The sequence below is a fragment of the Mytilus trossulus genome, chromosome 14, assembly GCF_036588685.1.
Source record: "Mytilus trossulus isolate FHL-02 chromosome 14, PNRI_Mtr1.1.1.hap1, whole genome shotgun sequence".
Taxonomy (NCBI): Eukaryota; Metazoa; Mollusca; class Bivalvia; order Mytilida; family Mytilidae; genus Mytilus; species Mytilus trossulus.
This window is the reverse complement of record NC_086386.1, coordinates 25,435,021-25,451,678: the sequence shown is the minus strand read 5'-3', so window position 1 is coordinate 25,451,678 and position 16,658 is coordinate 25,435,021. Positions and strand designations below refer to the sequence as shown.

At 31.9% G+C, this 16,658-nt stretch overlaps 2 protein-coding genes across 2 annotated transcripts; both read right to left on the bottom strand.

Moving 5' to 3' along the window:
- Positions 1 to 3,409: 3,409 nt before the first annotated feature.
- Positions 3,410 to 10,428, bottom strand: LOC134697611 (uncharacterized). The gene is made up of 6 exons (XM_063559895.1): positions 10,308 to 10,428; positions 7,368 to 7,414; positions 6,666 to 6,846; positions 5,987 to 6,289; positions 5,080 to 5,152; positions 3,410 to 3,524 (listed from the first exon to the last, which is right to left on the bottom strand). Exons 2-6 carry the CDS (start codon positions 7,392 to 7,394, stop codon positions 3,410 to 3,412), a joined length of 699 nt encoding a protein of 232 aa, XP_063415965.1. The 5' UTR covers positions 7,395 to 7,414; positions 10,308 to 10,428.
- A 3,021-nt stretch (positions 10,429 to 13,449) lies between these two features.
- On the bottom strand, positions 13,450 to 16,300 carry LOC134697610 (autotransporter adhesin SadA-like). Its single transcript, XM_063559894.1, has 2 exons — positions 16,218 to 16,300; positions 13,450 to 14,605 (listed from the first exon to the last, which is right to left on the bottom strand). Exons 1-2 carry the CDS (start codon positions 16,298 to 16,300, stop codon positions 13,450 to 13,452), a joined length of 1,239 nt encoding a protein of 412 aa, XP_063415964.1.
- Positions 16,301 to 16,658: the final 358 nt, after the last annotated feature.

The following is a 16,658-nucleotide window of genomic DNA, read 5'->3' as shown; positions in this document are numbered from 1 at the left end:
GGTTGGCCATTTTAACTTTCTTTAGGAAACTTTGGAGTTATGAGTTGCTAGTATCCTTGTGGTTTATATATACATCTGATGAATTATGCCATTCTTGATTAAAATAAACTTGGTTAAGAACTCAAATATTTGCTTATGCTATAAGTGTTACTGTCGCAATGTTTTATACGGGGAAGTAATAATGTATAATAAGTCCTGTATAATTTGCGCAATATATTGTATAACTGGAGAAATAAATGTAAGACATTTATTTTATTAATATTGATGGGCTTTAGAGAAAACAATAATAAAACATTGATTTTGTTCGTCAGCATTGACCGTTCTTTTGATTAATTTGTATTTTATACCATTACTTACTTAACCAATTTGGAAACTGCACTACTAATAAAACTATTGCTACACCTGAAATTATCAAATATACCCTATTTACCAATCATCAATTACGGAAACGCGGTGTCGAGACGTACGAAATCATGCTTGCTTTCTTTATAATTCATATTTATGTTTGTAATCAACAAATCTTGACCGCTAACGAACTATTTTCTTACACGCAAGGATAAAGCGTGCCAAGACCCAAAAAAACCCAGACTTTTCCTATAACGAAACGAATTTGAACCGATCTTGATAGATTCCAGGAGGTAATAACACATACACGAAATCACATTCAACCGTTTTAACATATTGTTTTTTATTTACCTGTATTTATTTTTATTGATAATAGTAATCTCTGATACTTTGAATAGTTGTTTAGTCATTATTCAATATCTAGAAACCAAAAAAAAAAGGTTTTTATATTAAAGATTGACAACCATCTATTATAGTTATTTTAGAAATAGTGATAAGTTTTGTTGGTTTATATATAACCCATCTTTTCTTCCTTTTTGTGCCTTTTATAGCTTACTATGTGAAGAATTTTATCATTTCAACTCGAAATCCTCTAAAAATAGTATCTGGCAAATATTATTGAATAAATTCATAATAGATACCAGGACTTAATTTTTGAATTTGCGCCAAACAAGTGTTTCGTCTACAAAAGACTCGTCAGTGACGATCCATTCAAAAGAAGTAAAAAAAAAGGCAAAATGAAGATCGAAGTTGAAGAGCACTGAGGACCAAACATTCCTAAAAGTTTTGCCATAAACAGATAAGTTAATCTATGCTTGCCAAAGAAAAGCCTTAGTATTTCAAAAATACAACTGAATCTCAAGTAGTATTTATGATGACCATGAAAATAAGGAATCCATGACAATTTGCAGCACTGGCAGTTTTATAATTACATTGCATTGTACATGTGTAATTATGATGCCGATCATACATGATTGATATTCGGTATGAGTTCGTGCTCTTAGTTAAAGGCCGCACTTTGACCTATATTGGTTTACTTTTACAAATTGTGACTTGGATAGATAAAATTGAGAATGGAAATGGGGAATATGTCAAAGAGACAACAACCCGACCAAATAAAAAAACCAACAGCAGAAGGTCACCAACAGGTCTTCAATGTAGCGAGAAATTCCCGCACCCGGAGGCGTCCTTCAGCTGGCCCCTAAACAAATATATACTAGTTCAGTGGTAATGAACGCCATACTAATTTCCAAATTGTACACAAGAAACTAAAATTAAAATAATACAAGACTAACAAAGGCCAGAGGCTCCTGACTTGGGACAGGCGCAAAAATGCGGCGGGGTTAAACATGTTTGTGAGATCTCAACCCTCCCCCTATACCTCTAACCAATGTAGAAAAATAAACGCATAACAATACGCACATTAAAATTCAGTTCAATAGAAGTCCGAGTCTTATTAGTTATATAGTTGTCTTATTAGCACTCGTACAAAATCCTTTTATCTATGATCTATGAAATTCCAAGAAAAAAAGAAATGTATTTTGCAACTCAATGTATCCTATACGTCAAATATGCAAAAAAGTAAGTACATGATGCTATGCAGTAGATGTTTCCATTCATTATGTCTCATTGCCTTTCAGCTACGTATTTGACTCGGCGTATTTTACACTTTTGATCCGACCGTCACTGATCAGTCTTTACGAAAAATATGATCATTTAAAAGTGTTTTTTTTTAATTTAAGGTGCATTACAGGCATCGTCGTTGAGGTTTACACAAAACCAGTAAGAGTTTTACATTATAGAAGAAACGTTTCTTTTTGTAAAACGATGATTAGATTTTAATTTCTAGAGTATATCATTTAAAATTGAAGTGCCCTAAAGTTAATCTATCGTAGCTAAATCAAGGAAATATTTTATTTTTGCATTGGTTCTATGTTTTCTGTTCATAATGGGAAATGCTTAGTATCTAACTGAAGTACTTACACATAGCTACAATTGCGGTATAAACAATAAACACGAAGATCTGAATGTGTTTCTTCTGAGATGATCTTTGATCTAAAAAAACAAAATTAAGCCGCGTTTAAGAGGAGTATAATGGTATGACAACTAATTATTTTGTCGGCAATTATTTATTTGGGAAGACACACTGTATTTAGTACTGCACTCTCAGCAACAAAAATGGTTGAATTATTCTCTTGTTACCTTTGCCATAGTACGTTTTTTCTTTATTATTTCTTATAACATATTTACGCTTTAATGTTTCACACTGTAAGGTTTGAACTCGGAATACTACTGTATTTCATGTCGTATAAGTATTATGAAGCGTGATACGAATTCAATGCATAAAAGAATATTGCAAACCATGTCCAGTGAATGTGTCTTAACATTAACGACAAAACAAAAGGAAAATAATATCTTGAAAATGCGTTGAAATATAAACTATTAACATAAACTATTAACAGATGCACGAACGATACCTTAATATAAGCTCCAAATTTGTATGAACAAATATAACATTATTGAACATTATTAAAAAAAAAAAGATAACAAAAATACGGAACTTAGTATTATATATTAAGAACCAAATATCTGGGTAAAATAGCATCGACAAAAACGGAAAAATGATAGAGAAAAACTTGAAATTTGATATAATAATCTACACAAATAATGAAAGTATGGTTATTGGAAGAAAATCAATTTTTAAACTGTATCGTGTTTGATCATTAATGTTATAAGTACTCTTGTTTGGCTTTTTAACCCTTTTTTATTAGAGCGTCACTGATAAGTCTTCTTTTGTAGAAAAAACGCACATAAACTAAAGTTCAATCCTGGTATGTTTGATGAGTTAATTTACTATGCTATTTACACAGTTTTAATTTTTCAATTAATATATGTTTTTGTGTAACCTTTATAGTTTAAATAATATGTTTCTGTGTAACCTTTATAGTTTAAATAATATGTTCTTGTGATAAATATTTGCAATATCAAAATGCATTTGTTTCCTGTATTTTGTTATCTTTGATTTTGAAAATATAGAATGTAAACACAACTGTTTTGGAATATTTCAAACTATACATTTTATATAAACAAACATACATGTGTCTTTTGCGTCCAGATGTTGGCACCAAAAGCCACGATCTAGCATAGAGGATAGCTGCGATTCTGCCTGTAGTGTTGTCCTATTTCATTGTAATGAAATGTATGCTTCATAAAGCTATTGCTTGTATAATTATTATCAATTGCACAATTTGAATATAAAAATATATGATAAACATCCTTTCCGCTGTGGTGATATCAAATGTCATCGAATGATTAAATATGACAGCGTTACATGTGAACGGGTTACTTGATTTACATCTAGAAATTGACAATAACGGTCGGTTTAAAAAACTTTAAGACAAAAGAGATGATTTGAGCTTCCCAATTGTAAACTCTCCCTTCCTATGTAGCACCATTTCGGCAGCGCATATATACAGAGTATATATCAGCAAACTGATACGATATGCCTGTGCTTGTATTTCCTATCATGATGTCTTTCATAAAGGATTGCTGCTCACAAGAAAGTATTGAACCAAGAGTTCCAAATGGTAAAGTTGAAATCATCCCTTCGTAATTTTTACGGACGCAATCACGACTTGGTTGACCGTTATGGAAAACAATTTCACAGATTTTATATGATATGTTTCTTATGTCGTAACAACAATACTCTTTCCCTTTTCATAAATGTGACCTTCCGAATTATACTATTCACCATATTTGTAATATCAGTATATAAGTTTGACTCTCTCTAGTATCTTTCGTCCCGCTTTCAATTTACAATATAGGAGGAAAAGGGGACTTCTTTTTGTCTGTAAATGCAATGATAGTCCGCATGCGAGACTTCCTAGTTGTGATTAAGTTTATTGGTGGCCTTGGGCTTGTTTTTTGGTGTTTTTTTTTTTTGGCACTTTGATAGTTTATGTCTATTTGACACATTCCCCTTTTGCATCTTTCATTTTACCTTCTGCACTAGAGTGAGGCATAAATCCCGATATCATCGAATGATTAAAAAGCATTAACTATCTTGAAGAATCTGAAAATCTAATTATTAACATTTGCGCTGTTGATAAATAAATTTCCATCTCACGTTGGTATCTTATTGAAAGAAATTGTTTACATTTGGTTCAAGGTTTCAAGGATATACTAGTTTTCCCCCAATACAATTGTTGCTTTATAAGTGAGGCATGTGTTTATACGCGATCTCAACCAGATACATTCTAGGCCTTTTCGAAATTGGGAATATTGACTATATTTAATTTTTAAATAAGTGGGGGAGGTCATTTGTATAAAATACCTAATTACAGAATAAAAATATGGTTATGTCGATTTATGTTATCACTAGCAGACCAGTAGGCAGCACTTCTGTGTTGGTTTTAATTATCATTGATACGTTCATAATTATAAATTGCCCGTTAAAAAACTTTGAATTTTTAAAATACTAACTAACTAAGGCTTTTCTACCTCATAAATAGATTACCTAAGTAGTTGGCAAAACTTTTAGGAATTTTTGGTCCTCAATGCTCTTCAACTTCGTACTTTATTTGGCCTTTTTATTTGGCCTTTTTGATTCGAGTGTAACTGGTAAGTCTTTTTTAGACGAAACGCGCGTCTGGCTTATATATAAAATTTTAATCCTGGTATTATTTTGATAGACATCTGTAACCGGTTCTTACTTCAATTGAAAAATTTATTTACCTTGTCGTTTCTTTGCCAGTTTTTGCACATTTATAATTTCCTGTCCAATTTGATGTTTTAACACACTGGTAATCTGAAAGAAGAAAATGTTAACGTATTTTATGATATTGACGTAGTTTCTGAAGTGTTATAGATAGAGAAAGTAGAGAAGTGTTACATGTTAAACTATAACAGTTTAAAGGACGCCTCCGGATGCGGGAATTTCTCGCTACATTGAAGACCTGTAGGTGACCTTCTGCTGTTGTTTCTTTATTTGGTCGGGTTGTTGTCTCGTTGACATATTCCCCATTTCCATTCTCAATTTTAACCTAACAACAATTCTTAACTGTACCAATATAAGCTATATGGAGTAAATTTGTTCGTTTAGCATGTTTAGTGTGAATTCATTTTTATTTGCTTTTTTTTTTAGTCTTTATCAGCAAGAATATTGAGCGAGCTTGCTGATGCTAGATAATATTCGAGCTGATAAAGTATGAACAAAATAAAATGCGATTATCCTGTTTATCGGCAATTTGTCATCACTGTATTTGTTGTTGTTGCGAATATGCGTGAAATTGATATAAATTACTTAAATTTACAAATAAAAACCGTTGGTATACAACTGTAGTGTTTCGGTTGTATAAATAAAGTCGTCGGTAATTCATTTATAAATTGACGCGAATAGACATGAACACGCGACGTTGCTGCACTGATACATGACGTCAGTGCCTAATATTTTTGAGTATCAAGTCCTTCTATGAGGCTAAAAAATATCAGGCAGTAAGATCAAAGGGAAAATGTACAAATTGCAGCTAAATAAATTTACCAGCTAAAATTTAGGACTGTGTTATTACTTCTATTTTCAAATGAGAACGGTGTAAAAAAAATACAGAAGAAACTGATAAACAAAAACACTTTCATGAATTACCTGGTGTTAATACGTAATCAGACTCACAAGACCTAAAATAACAGGAACAGTCTTCATATGATGGATGGCAAAAACAGTCATTATCTGGTTTACGCACGAATGCGTATCCTTTTGTGTGATCACATCGACATGCTCTGTCAGAGGTTGAACTTCCGTTATTGAAATTGTTTTGGCCTTCTTCACCACAGTTTGACTTTGTCAAAGCGCACTCACTGCTGTAATTAGTCCAAAATTTAAATGGTTGAAAGAAATCGCCTCCACACAGTTTTCCAGTCAAAGCACCACTTACTACTAACTTGTAGCCTGGAATGACAAAAGCAATCACACATTACATTGTACATTTTTTTTTTATATTGCACCAAAAGATTTTGGTATGGGGATTTAAATACGTTTTCCTTTTGGATACACGATTAGGATGATATGTTCACCTAGAGTCCCGTCAATTTTGTCCAGTTCATTACTCTTATATATATCTAGTAAATAATAAAGGAGCATGTCATGTTATTAACTTCATTTGCCGAGCACTATTTGTTGAACAGTCATACTATTTCCCAATCTTCATTTTATTTAATAAGACACAGTCTTTCAAAGATGTCAAAACATTATCATGATAGTGATTTTTAAAGAAACAAAAATAACAGTATCAGAAGGTCCCAAAATACATTTAGATAACTCTCACCTGGTCGTAAAAATTCGGATCCATTTCTACAAAATTCAGTAAGAGCATGTGTATTGTCGTCGAGCAGACAGTAATAATGAGGTACAGATCGGTTACAAAACCCCTTTTCTTTAAACTGCCATTGTGAACTGTCGGGACATTTTATATCAAATGTCTGCAGCAATGAAGCTTGATTCAATAGCTAAAAAATCATTATTGAACATGAAAATTAATCAATTAATCAAAATAATGATGATAAAGTAAGTTGTAATTACATGTGGCTCAAACAAATAATGGACTCACAACTGGTGCAATTTAACAGGTTCGTTAATTTATTCAATAAGATTTAAAATTGATATGACAATGAAATTATTATGGATATTTCATTAGAGAATACAATTGATTTTTCCTAAACTTTTATTCTCCAGTAAAGATTATAGTGTCAAGTTATCCCAGAAGTATTCGTTTCAATAAGGGTTATAATAGTAAATGAAGTGTGTTTTCTTTAATTTAAGACAAACTTATCTAACTGTTAAATCTGTATAAAATTTGGTCATTGTTAAAAGTAACTTCACAGACTTAATTTTCCTTTCAATGTATGCATATTAAATAATGACCATCTAGTGTCAAATTTCTATACAATTATCAAAGGGTAAGGAAATTATATATAACTGTTCACAATGTATTTGATATTCGCATTACAATTTTGTTAGTTATACTTACATGCAAAATAAAAAGCCATACAGACATTCTACAGAACTATTTAACTCCTACAAAATATCCAGTTATTTACAGTTCATACCAAAAAGTTCATGAACGATAATAAAATTTAAAAAATCGATCTTACAATTTTTTATTCGTCACTGTAACAATGAAAATTCAACAAGTTTAAACCTTCAACAAGTATACGTTTTCAAAAATTACTATTTAAACTAATCGCATGATTTGCAAGTCAAACATAGAAATACTTAAGACAATTTTAAATGATTAATTGTTAACAATTGAAGATCTTCTCTTTGAAAGAATATAAATTGTTATCTGTTAATAGACATGCTACATAATTATAGTAAAGTAAAAGGAGAAGAGAAAAGTGTCTCTGTGTTTGTTTCCCTTATAGAGTCATAATCGGAAAAATAATAATCCTTCTGTTATAACAACATAAATGTGTTTAAAAAGTCTGTAAATTTAATTGTATATCTTGATGTTGATGAAATATTAACATGTTTTACCAGTGTTTGAATTGGAGAAACGTTGTAGAAAAAGGGACAATTCTAAATATCCAAAATGTAGCTTGAATTAACAAAGGAACATTCAAACTCATAAGTCTAAAATGAACTGACAATGCAATGACTAAAAAAAGATACACCAACAACCAATATCAACAAAACACAACAAAGAAAACTAAAGACTGATAAACGTGAACCCCATTATCGAAAGATCTCATGAGCTCCGGACAGTAAAGCAGATCATGCACCACATGAAGTAACTGTGATGTTGTTCATGCTAGTACACACTTAATTTCTGTAGGTCACATTCGGGAAAAAGAGACGAATTTAATGTAACAACATAAGGTATTTCCGCGATCATCTATCTGTGAATAGTTATCAAAGGTACCAGAATTATAATTTGATACGCCAGACGAGAGTTTCGCCTACATAAGACTCATCAGTTACGCTCAGATAAAACAATTTATCACGCCAAACAAGTACAAAATTGAAGAGCAATGATGACCCAAAATTCCAAAACGTTGTGCCAAATACGGCTAAGGTTTACTATTCCTGTGATAAGAAAATCCGTATTTTTTTTGTAAAATTCGAAGTCTTGTAAACATGAAATTTATAAAAATGACCATATTATTGATATTCATATCAACAACGGAGTGCTGACTACTGGGCTAATGATACCCTCGGGGACGAAACGTCCACCAGGATTGACCTCGACCCAGTGGTATGAAATAGTTATCAAAGGTACTTCAAAATTGAAGGTGACTATGATGAAGGAAATCATGATATGGAATACAATGCCTGGAGTATTGTATCAACTAGGCGATGTAACAGACATTGAATATTTCGTACACAGGCGCTGCTGGAATCTTGCTACATTAAAAATAGATCGTGTATAATTTCAATGCAGTAATTATCTATTTTTTCATTAAATTTTCTTTTTAACGGATCATCATTGTCAATTTCTAGATGAAAGTCAAGATATGAGGCCAACTTAACTGTATATGTGGTATCCTTTAATTATATTTATAATGATTAAGATTATAACACAATATTGACTGGTGTACCCATATTTTTTTACTTTTACCTTTTATGTTTTTATTTTTTGTTTAAACCTCGGTGTCAATGCTTTGAAATTTTAGGTGACTGTCATACATGTGAGGGTTAAGTTAGTTATAAAATCTGCTTAAATCCACCTTTTTCTCCAAAATAAAAATGCCTGTACCCTGTCAGGAATATTAGAGTTGTTATCCATTCGTTTGATATGTTTCAGTTTTTGATTTTGCCATTTCAATAATTTCTTTCCGTTATATATTTTCCTAGGTGTTATTATTTTTGTTATTTTACTTTTTTTTATCTCAAGTTCGATTGTATTGATGCGTTCATCATAGTAACCATTTGTATGAAGTATTTAGTGAAAGAAAATCATCTATGTAATGGAACGTAAAATTAAAGGACACTGCTAACTTCTTTATTTCTTCCTTATAAGCTCCTGCACGAAGTCAGCCTCCTATAAATAAAGGAACAAATCGGCAAGGAGAGTGACATAGTTGGTTCCCTTGGGAAAGCTCATTGTTTGATGAAGACATTTATTGTCAGAGAAAAAATAAAGCATCTTGATAATGTCAGTTTTAGTCTGGTTTCTTTTTTTTTTGACATGGCGTAGTCTGTTTCGACAAATAAGATTGATTGTCCCTCTGGTATCTTTAGTCCCTCTTTTTGTAAAGAGGGTGATTTTTTTACTTAAAATGATTTGTCCCTTCAAAGATAAGAGTCTACGTTGATCGTCTTATAGTTATGTGAATTCACACTAAAAAAAAGAGAGAAAACAAACGACACAACGGAAACACAACGTTAAAATGTAACACACACAGAAACGAACTATAATATAACAATGGCCATACTCCTGACTTGGTCCAGGACATTTTTAAAGGGAAAATGGTGGGTTGAACCTGGTTTTTGTTGCATGTCAAACCTCCCTCTTTTATGGCAATATAAAAGTAACATTAAAATGACAACACAATATTACAGGACTACAATACAAATTGATGAAAATAATATAAAAACAGGTGTTTTGGAGCACTTGAAAGACCCAGCAATATATCACAGACCGGCTTTTCATAAGACACAATCAAAAAATCTACTGTATCGACAAATATCATATTATTATTATAATACGTAAGCACCATTTGCAACCAAAACTAAGTGAGAACGGCTTTTCTGTTGAAGCTCAGTATTCACGGTTTTGTCATGTATGGGTATATATGTAATGTGTTTACCTTTACCTTTAAATAAACAAACATATATAAGTATAGATATATTTACTGTCTTATTACAAATTACCTTTACTGATTCAAGTGTGTTAAATTTAAATGGACCCGATATGCACAACTGGTAGAAAAAAGATAATACAGAAATACAATACTTTTTTATTTCTTACCTTAACACAAATGTGTTTATTTGTCAATAAAGAATTCAAATTGTCCAGGCAGCTTCATTATGGCTATACACTTTTATACTCCATTTGTATTACGAAAATCAAGTACCCGGATTATAACATGATAGTACATGCAAATTACGTATTATTAAAAAGTACGCGAAGTTTTAAAGGTATTTCTTTTGTCATATATATCAAATATCAAATGAAATAGTTATATCGTCTAATAATGCACTACATGAATGTATACTATTTACATGATTAAACAATCTTGTTTAGTGTTAACTTATAGGAAATAAAGGTCTGGACGTCTTGTGATAGTTATGCTCAAAGTGTCTGTTGCAGAATTTAAATCACAAAAAGCATGAAGAACTGTGCTTATTTTTTATTTTGAATTTGTCGATCTTGAATTTATCTGAATGTTAGTCGATGAGAAAATGTATATGAATTGATCATGTTGATACAGTGAAAGCTGTCCAAACTGAAACTTTCATTATAAGAAAACTCCGATGGCCATCTTTACCCGTAGTAGTATATTTCTATCATCTCAAAACCAAATCTGGAGCAGTAAAATATTTTTTTTAAAACTGGCCTCGGGATTCTACCATTTAAGAGCAATAGGGATGCAGTAATTCATAATGTATATGTGACATGTAAAAAAAAAAAGCCCTGGTTTAACGATAGACGCCATTCTTCACTAACATGCGCAAACAAATGATGCAGAAAAAAAATATTTTTACTGGTGAAAAGGAATCGTTGTACATATTGTATGTTAATTAAAATACATGATCTAAAGGGTGTAGTTACTATCATAAACATTTAACTTAGAATGGAAATGGGGAATGTAACAAAGAGATAACAACTCGATTAAAGAGCAGAAAAAAGCCAAATACTAGTTCCGTGAAAATGGACATTGTAGTAAGTTAATTTGAGCCAAATTAGGTACAAATTGTAGCTTGAAAAAAACAGTTTTTATAATAATTACAATATGTTACAAACTAAGTAGAGATACATATGACTATGTGTGCAGTCTGTTTAGTAAATACAAAAATTACATTTTACAAAATGATATTTTAATACAACATTTATATTGTTATTTATGATGAGCCACAACAGTCAAATCAGTTCTATAATATCCGTCACAACTCGGACGATTCCGTACCTAAGATGGAGAATAACGGATTCATCCGATGATTACCGATTGAATCTATAAATATAAGCGAAGAAAAATATATGGAAAACATGTATCAAATGAGTTTGTTCTATTTTCCTTTAATAACAAGGAAACCACTGATCACACTTCAAATTCAAGCTTTTTTGCAGAATGCAATTCAAAATATGTTAGTATACAAAGGGAAGCAACTTTAGTTGTTCTACATAGGAGTAAAACTGGCAAGGTAGTTGTGCAAAATCAGCAGGTGCCGTATCAGCAGATCAGTGATCTAGACCCGTGTCGATTAGTTTGTTCTATTTTCCTTTAATTACAAGGAAACCACTGTTCACACTGCTTATACCAGCTATAATGCAGAATACAAACGAAAAATGAAAGTCTCCCGCACTAATTGATTTTGATTCCTTTGCAAGTGTCTTTGTTCCAAACACAATAGTTTCCAACAATGGAAAGGGCACCTGAAACGAAATGGATTTCATAATCTTAAAACATGCTGAAGTATCTTATATTTTACTGCATTATATGTTTACATAAATATTCATACAAGCCCTAAATATATTGAAATTGTTAATAGTGAAACATGAATGAATAGATTTATTTAGATATTCAGTAATCAATCATTGATGCCAATACGTGAATTATATGTGTAATCAAAATCAGAAAAGACTACCGACTCAGTGTAATATCATTGTTACAACATAATGCATTTAGTGTGTAGACAAAGGTACAATATTTTAGTTAGCTTGCTTTCTAGCTGAAACGTGAAATTATTATTAGGTTTGATCAAACTACCCTCCTTTATGAGTAGACTAGTTCGAAGATAATCAATTTTTCTGTCTGTAGGACTAGACAACTCACAACGGAGGAAAGTATATATAATCTTATAATGACATCACGGTTCAGCTAGCAAGCTGGCTAACCAAAGATAATACCTTTACCTATACACAGCGTTCTGCTGTAATCATTCTCGTCGTTAGTGTCCAGGAAGCGTACTCAAGGGAGTGTCGAAGCAATTTTTTATCATTAGATATGTCAAACCAAAACACTCCAAAACTTGAACTTACAGGTTCATGTTTGATGCTCAGTTTATTACAATGTTCCATATTTTTTAGTGTTGTTGATACATCCTATTCATTAGTTTTTGGTGAATATTTTTTCTTATGGTCTTTTTTCTTGTAGCTCGCTGGTGCGTGTCTGTATTCGACTTATATATATTCAGCATTGGCTATACTTTTTCTTTGGTGTCGATGAAAAAAGGACTATTTCCGTTAATACTGATAACATGAAACATGTAGATTATTAATGAAACCGTATGTAAGATGAACCCATGCTACCTTCACAATGTCTTTGAAATTCACATAATCTTTTCGGAGAAATAGAGAACAAAACAATCCATAGCACTTCAACAATTCACCCAAGGATTACCGATTGGAACTTTAACGGTTCATCTACATTGATACAATCACGAAACTAAGTCAGAGTAATATAATTTTGCTAAATTTCAGCTACTTTATATGAAACAGAAACACATTATCATAATATGCAGCCATTTTCTATCCTTGAGTTTCAACACTTTCAGCGCTAACCATATCACACTCAGGAGCAATGCAATAAACGCAAGAATATCCAATACTCGGACAACTGTTAAGTATATCCAACATTGGTGGTCTTTTGCTGAAATAATAATAAAAATCAACCCCTCTATTTCTTACTGTTTATATATTCAACTCAGTTAAAACTTTAAATATAAATAAGAAGATGTCGTATGTGTGACAATAACTTGAATAAGACAACTCTCCATCCAAGTCGCAATGTATAAAAAGTTAAGAATTAGAGGTCAAAGTACGGTGTTCAACACGGAGTTTTCGCTCTCACTAAACTGCAAGATATAAAGGGCCCCAAAATGACTAGTGTTTAACACTTCAAACAGGATAATCGACGGTCTAATCTATAAAGCATAAAAGCTGTATTTAATTATTTTTGAATATTTGATTTTGGATTGTTTTGCCATGAGACATAATTGTTCACATCTACTGTGTTTGTATTCGCATCTACTGTGTTTGTAATCACATCTACTGCGTTTGTATTCACATCTACTGTGTTTGTTATCACATCTACTGTGTTTGTATTCGCATCTACTGTGTTTGTAATCACATCTACTGTGTTTGTAATCACATCTACTGTGTTTGTAATCACATCTACTGTGTTTGTAATCACATTTACTGTGTTTGTATTCACATCTACTGTGTTTGTAATCACATCTACTGTGTTTGTAATCACATCTACTGTGTTTGTAATCACATCTACTGTGTTTGTAATCACATCTACTGTGTTTGTATTCACATCTACTGTGTTTGTATTCACATCTACTGTGTTTGTATTCACATCTACTGTGTTTGTAATCACATCTACTGTGTTTGTATTCACATCTACTGTGTTTGTAATCACATCTACTGTGTTTGTAATCACATCTACTGTGTTTGTAATCACATCTACTGTGTTTGTTTTCGCATCTACTGTGTTTGTAATCACATCTAATGTGTTTGTTATCACATCTACTGTGTTTGTATTCACATCTACTGTGTTTGTTATCACATCTACTGTGTTTGTAATCACATCTACTGTGTTTGTATTCACATCTACTGTGTTTGTATTCGCATCTACTGTGTTTGTAATCACATCTACTGTGTTTGTATTCACATCTACTGTGTTTGTATTCGCATCTACTGTGTTTGTAATCACATCTACTGTGTTTGTATTCACATCTACTGTGTTTGTATTCACATCTACTGTGTTTGTATTCACATCTTTTGTGTTTGTAATCACATCTACTGTGTATGTAATCACATCTACTGTGTTTGTATTCACATCTACTGTGTTTGTATTCACATCTACTGTGTTTGTATTCACAACTACTGTGTTTGTATTCACATCTACTGTGTTTGTATTCACATCTACTGTGTTTGTATTCACATCTTCTGTGTTTGTATTCACATCTTCTGTGTTTGTAATCACATCTACTGTGTATGTAATCACATCTACTGTGTTTGTAATCACATCTACTGTGTATGTATTCACATCTACTGTGTTTGTATTCACAACTACTGTGTTTGTATTCACAACACGGTTGCTGTTGAAGTTTTTATTGCTTAGTCTTTTATGTAAGGTTTTGTAAATTTTTAATTTTTAATTTTGTCGGTTTTCGTTCGTGTTGCTCAGTTTTTTATGTAGGGTTTTGTCACTGGTCGTTTTTATTTTTGTCGTTTTTCAATGGTTTTTCGTTGTTTTTCTTATTAATATTTCTTTGGCAGTTTTTAAACTGTTTCATCATATTTAAGAGAAATTTGTATACACTGACTTCATTTGTCCTATGCAGGTCAAATGTTACAAACATATCAAATGACTTGTGCAAGGACTTATTATGGTATGTATGACAGGAAGCGCATGCTCGAAGCTAACAATGGAAATGGGGAATGTGTCAAAGAGACAACCACCCGACCAAAGAGCAGAAAACAGACGAAGGCCACCAATGGGTCATCAACACAGCTATTACTTCCCGCACCCGGAGACAAGCTGCAGCTGGCCCCTAAATTAAGATGTGAACTAGTGATCATTATGACATACTTAACTCCGGAATATGTGAGAAAAAAATTCAATTCAAACAATACTAACAAAGGCCAGAGGCTCCTGACTTCAGACAGACGCAAAAATGCAGCGGAGTTAAACATGTTTTTTTTAAATCTCAACCCTCCACTTATACTTCCAGCCAATAAACACACACACACAGTAATGCGCACGGTTAAATCAGTTTAAAGGATCTAAGTTCGATTTCAGAAAAAAAATACAGGTAACAAAAGATACTAAACAAAACGACAATGATACATAAATTAACAAAGGACTACTAGCAGTTACTGACATGTCAACTCCAGACCTCACCAAACTGATTGAAAGATTATGTCTTCATCATATGAATATCCAGCACAATCCCTCCTGTTCGAGGCTTATTATCATACATCAAAATATATCGATATGAGAAGAACATATAACCCGTATCATTCCAAAAACAAATCGGATCATTTTCGAAGCAAACTCCCTATAAGTGAATGAAAATTATAGCCAAAGTATGACATTTGTAAGATCCCGACAACAATACCGTAACTATGACCTTTCTCTTTTGGGGTGAATGACGAAAATTGTGTACTTTATAAAGAACATTACAATAAAAGATTGGATGTTGAAATGCCTGCACATATAAGATGTCTGCATGTTGATTTATATTAACATATGACGCCCGTGCATCGATGATAAAACTAGTAAATGTTTTGACTTGTTTGTGATATCGAAAACACTGGTGTCAAAGTTTTCAGTAATACATAGATTGCTTTCTCTAAAATCAAGTACGTTGTACCTTCACGAGCGAATCGTACAAGTTGTGATATATTAACACCACAATATGGGGACAAGGGAACGTCACCTTCTTAAAATAGATAATTAACAATAGGAAATCAAAAAAAACATCTCTTTTAGAATAAATATTGGTATTAAGCTTATGTTGTATATCCCAAGTCAGGATTTTAATTATTGGACAGGTGTTTAAAAAAAGTAAATAAGGAAATAAAGGAAATAAGTAAAAGAATTTATAAATGAATTATGTCTGAATGAAAAATACAAATAATTGAATAATTAATTAATAAAAATAAGACTTACAACACTTAAGATCATAATAGCATGTAATATCTGACCATTGGGAACATCGCTTCCATAATCCTATTAAACGTTGAGTGCCATTTCTTTTGTCAAAGGTAAACCAATAAGGTGGTGCCATTCCAACTAATTGGATAAAACATGAAAAGCCAATCAGAAAAAATCTAGCGACGGTCCACTGCGAAGCATCTCCCATTTTCAATAATAATGTAACGTAGTTTGTGTATCTTAACAAAATAAACAATTTAGATTATTTGACTTTATTTTTTTACTGTATAGATATTTAATCGTAATGTGTTCTCGGAAACAGACAATATAGACTATCACCATTTATAGTACATAGGTTATACGACCTCCTTGTACAGACGTATCTAATTTAGTTTTAGAAGCAAGCAAGTATTTTTATATTTCCCATTCAACGTTAATGTGGTTTATCTGGTATTGAGTATCGATAGTATACTATTCTCAAATAAACATGC

Coding starts and splice junctions, on each gene's coding strand:
- LOC134697611 (XM_063559895.1), bottom strand. CDS start 7,394: ATGTCTGTATGGCTTTTTATTTTGCAT. Junction 6,847..7,367: donor TATGGCTTTTTATTTTGCAT/GTAAGTATAACT, acceptor ATGATTTTTTAG/CTATTGAATCAAGCTTCATT. Junction 3,525..5,079: donor ACTGGCAAAGAAACGACAAG/GTAAATAAATTT, acceptor ACAATGAAATAG/GACAACACTACAGGCAGAAT.
- LOC134697610 (XM_063559894.1), bottom strand. CDS start 16,300: ATGGCACCACCTTATTGGTTTACCTTTGACAAAAGAAATGGCACTCAA. Junction 14,606..16,217: donor TGGAAGCGATGTTCCCAATG/GTCAGATATTAC, acceptor AAACTTCAACAG/CAACCGTGTTGTGAATACAA.